The sequence below is a fragment of the Triticum aestivum genome, chromosome 2D, assembly GCF_018294505.1.
Source record: "Triticum aestivum cultivar Chinese Spring chromosome 2D, IWGSC CS RefSeq v2.1, whole genome shotgun sequence".
In the NCBI taxonomy this organism is placed as follows: Eukaryota; Viridiplantae; Streptophyta; class Magnoliopsida; order Poales; family Poaceae; genus Triticum; species Triticum aestivum.
The window spans coordinates 106946995-106953047 of NC_057799.1; the positions used below are offsets into that span (position 1 = coordinate 106946995).

The 6053-nt window shown below is 45.1% G+C and overlaps 1 protein-coding gene across 4 annotated transcripts; it reads left to right on the forward strand.

The window, feature by feature from the left end:
• The first annotated feature begins 1495 nt into the window (after nucleotides 1-1495).
• On the forward strand, nucleotides 1496-4460 carry LOC123048947 (mucin-1-like). Of its 4 annotated transcripts, none has more exons than XR_006423405.1 (7): nucleotides 1496-1829; nucleotides 1925-2110; nucleotides 2187-2251; nucleotides 2379-3139; nucleotides 3422-3487; nucleotides 3715-3816; nucleotides 4137-4460. XR_006423405.1 is itself a non-coding variant. In XM_044471960.1 (4 exons), exons 1-4 carry the CDS (start codon nucleotides 1587-1589, stop codon nucleotides 2428-2430), a joined length of 546 nt encoding a protein of 181 aa, XP_044327895.1. In that variant the 5' UTR covers nucleotides 1496-1586; the 3' UTR covers nucleotides 2431-4460. The 4 variants fall into 4 exon arrangements, 1 of the variants encoding a protein (XP_044327895.1); XR_006423406.1 differs by having other exon boundaries at nucleotides 2379-2473; nucleotides 2805-3487; XR_006423404.1 differs by having other exon boundaries at nucleotides 2379-3487.
• The last annotated feature ends 1593 nt before the right edge of the window (nucleotides 4461-6053 follow it).

The window sequence follows — 6053 nt, forward strand, 5'->3', positions numbered from 1 at the left end:
CATGTGGCTTTTTTAATTATCTTTCTAATTATGTAAGACAATTAATCGTCCTTATATATTCATCAGTCTTGCTATAAGTCGCAGTAGATGCTATATAGGTCCGTCGGATCTTACATCAAGATCCGTGCTTTTAGATTTTCTTTTTTCTCTCTTAAATCTCAGTCGAGTGAGACATAGCCACGCCATTAAATAGACCATTAATGGAGACCTTGGGAGAGAGGTGGACGGCAGATGGAGGTCAAAGGGCTCCCCTCCCGATAAGCACGCGCAGGGGTCTGATCGCACGCCTCTCGTACTCAAATAGCTACCCAGCACGGCGCCTCCTAGCTAATAAAAACTGGGGACGCGTGGCGGCACGTAATTGGTAGTAAATAGAACGCCCACAGTTTCAATAATACTTGTGTTTCTGATTGTAATGTGACAACACTTGTTCCAAAATGACTTTGTTGATTGTTAATGTGTGCGCCTTCGCAAATCGTACATGGCACCAAGCCAAGTTTCATTATTTTCATGCGTGTTTTGGATTTACAGGAATTAAAAAACTAAGTTTCTCAATGTTTCCAGCCCAGCCACGACACCCAGAATTTTGAATTTCATTCCCATTTCTTGCATGGAACCTAGAAATTTACCCGAGGACACACATGTGATTTTTCATCCAACTTTGCTGCTATGGAACATGTGCTTGTATTTCAAATTTGAATTATGCACACAAAGGTGACACGTTCCCTCTCAGAACCACGAGCCTTCTTGAGAGAAGCTCCGATTTGCAAGAAGCTTATACCAAAATTGTTCCTATTCGGCCAATTTTTTTACCACGGCATGGTACTACCATGACATGACACCATGCCAAGTATCATGATTTTAAAACCAAGTTTCTCAATGTTCTCGACCGAACCACGATGCCCAGATGTTTGAATTTTATTCTCATTTTTTGCATGGGACCTAGAAATTCACCCGAGGACACAAATGTGATTTTTCAACCAACTTTGGTGCACGAGAGTATGTGCTTGTACTTCAAATTTGAATTATGCACATTAAATGACCAAAAACTCAATTAATGTGTAAGAAAGGCCAAACGAAGCCGGAATAATTCCAAAATTTAACAGGGCACTCATGTAGTTCTATGTTGCCTTTGTAAATAAACTCAAGGGGGACAGCGTTTATTGTTTCGCACTCAAAGGTGGCACGTTCCCTCTCAGAACCACGAGCCTTCTTGAGAGAAGTTTCGGTTTGCAAGAACACTACTAGGGAAAAGCTTATAGGCAGACGCTTACTAGTAGCGCGGGTTTATACCCTCGCTACTGCTACTTACTAGTAGCGCGGGTTTTTGCCCCCGCTACTACTAAGTTGATAGTAGTAGCGCGGGTTTTTACCCCTCGCTACTACTAAGTGATTTCCACTGTGCCTCCCGGGACCGGCCGTAGTAGTAGCGCGGGTTATAAACCCACGCTACCACCTGCATCTGCTCCCACCCCACCAACCATCCCACGCCGTGTCTCAAAAAAAAACACTCAACGCCCGACCCAGATCCCCAATCCCATCTCCGCTCCCACCTCCTCTCCTCCTCTCCCAAGTCCCAACCCGCCATGGAGGGGGCCCGCCCCCCAGCGCCGCCGCCGCCTCCGGCTCTGGCGGCGGCGGGGAGAAGGGCGCCCTGTGCCAGGAGTGCGGGGAGCAGCCGTGGAATTACCGGTGCCCGGGCTGCTCCCGCCTCACCTGCAGCCTCCCCTGCGTGCAGGCCCACAAGCGCCGCACCGCCTGCTCCGGCAAGCGCCCCCGCACCGTCCCCGTCGCGCTCGCCCAGTTCGACGGCAACCAGCTCCTCTCCGGTGACAGATTCGTCCCTCGACCTCCGGTCCAGTCCCTCGCTCGTCGTGGCCTCCATCCATGCTGACTGTCCATCCCCTGTTTTCTCTGCATGCAGATTACAACTTGCTGGAGGAGACGAGCCAGGTCAGGGAGTCGGCCCACAGGCTGCTCGACGGCTTCGGCTGCGGCTTCGAGGGACGCCATGGCGCCCAGCTGCCGCCGTGGCTCTCCTTCCTCAGCAAGGCCGCGGAGCGCCGGGGCGTCCGACTCGCCGTCCAAACCTGAATTTTCCATGGACCATGTTTGTAACTTGTATGTGTTGCTTTTGTTGCTTCAGTCTTCAGTTTACCAAGAGATACTTGTGGTCAATGTACCAGGTTGCTTGTTTCTACCGGGATAAGTGCGAGGCATACATTCCTGCCGGTGTCGGCGGCTCGATCAGGTGAGCTGCAAGTTCTCCAACAAATGTCCACAACAGTACATGTATTTATCAGTGTCAGTGATGTTCCAAATGGTACGCAAAACCTTCAGAATCAGATACAGTTGTTGAGGTTTTCAGATAACTGCAGGTCGGGGGGCATCGGTCGCCGAGGCCGAGAAGACCGGGCTGTCGTTGGATAGCTTCAAGACAACCGTTGTCAAACGCGACGACGAAAACATCCATGTGAGATTGTTTGTGAACTCTGCCAAGCCATGTTAAATTAAAGCTGTCAACTCAGGAAAAAAAAATTGGGTCCTGGTGATATATAAGGAAGTCAATTAAAATATTTTTCATTGACCATTTGTAGTAGTATAGATTTCTTAAAGGATTAAACAAAAATCTCCTATGTCTAGAACTAGAAGACATCTTAGAAAGTTAGGATACAGAGCTAGAAGGATGCACAACTTCAGGAAAGAACAATTATTATATTTTAAGGTTGTAAAGGTTGTATGTTGTGTTTGCTAAGACTAAAGATTGTAAATTCATCATCGTACCAATGTCGTTCTCTTTGCAGATGATTCTAGAAACTATATTATGCTAGGAGTGCCTTACTGCAGCAACTAGCAGCAAGGCCAGCCACTGGTTAAACTGGAAAGTTGTACTGACTTTCAGCAAGATCATGCGATGATCTTAGTATGCTTCTGCTGCCAAGTAAGAAATACAGTTTGTCAAAGTATGGATGTGGGCTAAAATGGAACCCGGTGGACAGATCGTTCCCAAGAAAATCCGTTGAATATGTGAATCTAGAAGTACTGCTGATTGTAGAGATTGATTCTTTGAATATGTGAATCTAGCGGACAGATTGCCTCTCTGCCCGCTCGCTCGCCAGCGGCAGCATCGCACACCAAGGTACGCGCCTCCCCCGTCGTCGTTCCTCTTCCGTTCGGGAACTCGCTGGTCGATGTGCACGCACGGGACCAATGTCTGAAGCATAGTACAACTTTCCAGTTCAACGATGGTGGCGAGCCGGTTAAATTTGCAAATCTAAGTTTATTTGTGCTTGAAATTCCTGCCTGTTGAGGGCATAGCTTTTGGACGATTAGTTACCATGGGCTGCACTACGATTTGTGAATTATTAATGCTGACGAAACGACGAGTGATTGATTCTACTGATGCATCTCTTTATGGCAGAAAAGCTCAACACTCTCAAGGACCAGCTTAGGGGACTGGAGGCAGGTCCGGCAGAAGCTCTGTCCAGTAAGCATTTCTTCACCCTTGGGCAACTTTGCACAAATGGATTGTGTATTACACTCCAAGTGCTTCTTTTTGTTATGGATGGTTCGGTCTATGAGCCATGTGATCAATGTTTGATTTCATCGTTGTCCTTTGCTGCATTTGATGGACTTGTAAACTATCTCTGCGGCACAAAATTTGACCATGGAGATGACTAACATGGCTTCTCTGTCTTATGCTCTATTTGTCAGTGAAAAATCTTGCACCTTGACCGACAGAATTAAGAGGGACTAGAATGGGGAAGGACCTCTGTTGTATCAGCTAACAGTAACACATCAGCAGTACCTAATGATGTATGGTTCCAACCCTCAAGCCCACGATGGAACTGGTTACTTGAATGTGAATGGCCAACTCCATGCCAGCTATCTTTTAATCTTACTATGCTTTTGCATTATCTTCTTCAGTGAGAAGTTGTTATATTTGAAAGGGAACAGGGCAACGTGTTGCATTCTTGCTTTTGTTAGAGCACTATATTTTATTATTAACCATGCTATGGTCCAAACTCCTTTTTATTCTGCTCATATGATATTTCTCATCTTTTGTTTTCTGTCCTGATGCCTCCTGTATTTAGAGTAGAAATATTCTTAATTTAGTGTTTCTTGAACATGGCCAGGGCAATGGATAAAATCTACTCCGGAGAGTTGACAGAGGGAGCACATGCTAAGTTGACTTTTTCCTACGGATTTGCTTATCGTGAAGATGCTTGCAAGGATGCAGAGGGAGCGGATCATTTGGAGAGATGCCACTGTTTGGTGTTTTTATGCATTTTGGTTTGCTTGTAACTGTGTTTGCACTAGCTGGGAGTAAGTGACTTGGCAAGAAGTGTAGGTGTTTTAATTGAAGGCCTGAAAACCATGACAATTATGTATGCTCTTACAGGATGTGCTCTAATGCCGCTGGTTTATTATAAATCTAGGATTAGTAATGATGTGTACTGCTGCTGGTTTATTGCAAATATGTGTTTGTTTAGTTGTTGGAATTGTATGCATAGAATGGAATTGGTGGCTTTTATTTTTTTTAATTCCTAATTAGTTAGTAGTAGTGTGGGAAAAACCTGCCGTGCTACTACTATTTAATTACTAGTAGCATGGGTTTGCACCTGCGCTACTACTAAAATGTTTGTAGTACCCACGCTACTACTAACTATTAGTTGTAGCGCGATACTAGTAGCGCGGGTACCCACGCTGTTAGTAGCCATTTTACCCGCGCTGCTAGTAGCCTTTTTCCTAGTAGTGGAAGCTTATACCAAAGTTTGTTCCTATTCGGCCAATTTTTTTACCACAGCATGGTAGTACCATGACATGACACCCATGCCAAGTTTCATGATTTTCAGACGTGTTTTGGATTTACAAGAATTTTAAAACCAAGTTTCTCAATGTTCTCGGCCGAGCCACGATGCCCAGATGTTTGAATTTTATTCTCATTTCTTGCATGGGACCTAGAAATTCACCCGAGGACACAAATGTGATTTTTCAACCAACTATGGTGCACGAGAGTATGTGCTTGTAGTTCAAATTTGACTTATGCACATTAAATGACCAGAAACTCAATTAATGTATAAAAAACGACAAACAAATCCGGAATAATTCCAAAATTTAACATGGCACTCATGTAGTTCTATGTTGCCTTTGTTAAGAAACTCAGGGGGGGCAGCATATATCGTTTCACACTCAAAGGTGGCACATTCCCTCTTAAAACCACGAGCTTCCAAATCGGCCCAATTTTTTACCACAACATGTTAGTGCCATGACATGGCACCATGCCAAGTTTCATGATTTCCAGGCGAGTTTTGGATTTACATGAATTTAAAATCTAAGTTTCTCGATGTTCTCGGCCGAGTCATGACGCCCAGATGTTTGAATTTCATTCTCATTTCTTCCATGGGACCTAGAAATTCAACCAAGGACACACATGTGATTTTTCAACCTACTTTGGTGCACCGGAGCATGTGCATGCAGTTCATATTTAGATTATGCGCTTTAAAAGTCCAGAAACTCAATTAATGTATAAAAAGGCCAAACGAACCTGAAATAATTCCAAAATTTAACAGGGCACTCATATAGTTCTTTGTTGCCTCTGTAAATAAAATCAGGGAGGAGGCAGCGTATATCGTTTCGCACACAAAGGTGACACGTTCCCTCTCGGAACCACGAGGCTTGTTGAGAGAATCTCCGGTTTTGCAAGAAGCTTATACCAAAACTTGTTCCAATTCTGCCAAAAATTATACATATTGTCAGGACCCCGATTCTAAGTCACACCGATCTAGCCTGTAACACCTCATATCACTTTGCGGCCTCACACACGGTATTCCCATGGGTGTCGCCTTATCATGGCCCGGGACCGTTTGCGCCTTTTCGCTCACGTATATGATAGTGTCGCTAGCATCCATATGACAGAGAACCCGGGCCGACATGGCTAGTCGTGAACCCAAAGCGGCACTAACTTACAGGGACAGGCATACATGAATCAACATCGAGCATGTCGGTCAGCAGCATGTGAATCCGGGCTGTAGCACAGGGCTAACAGGACT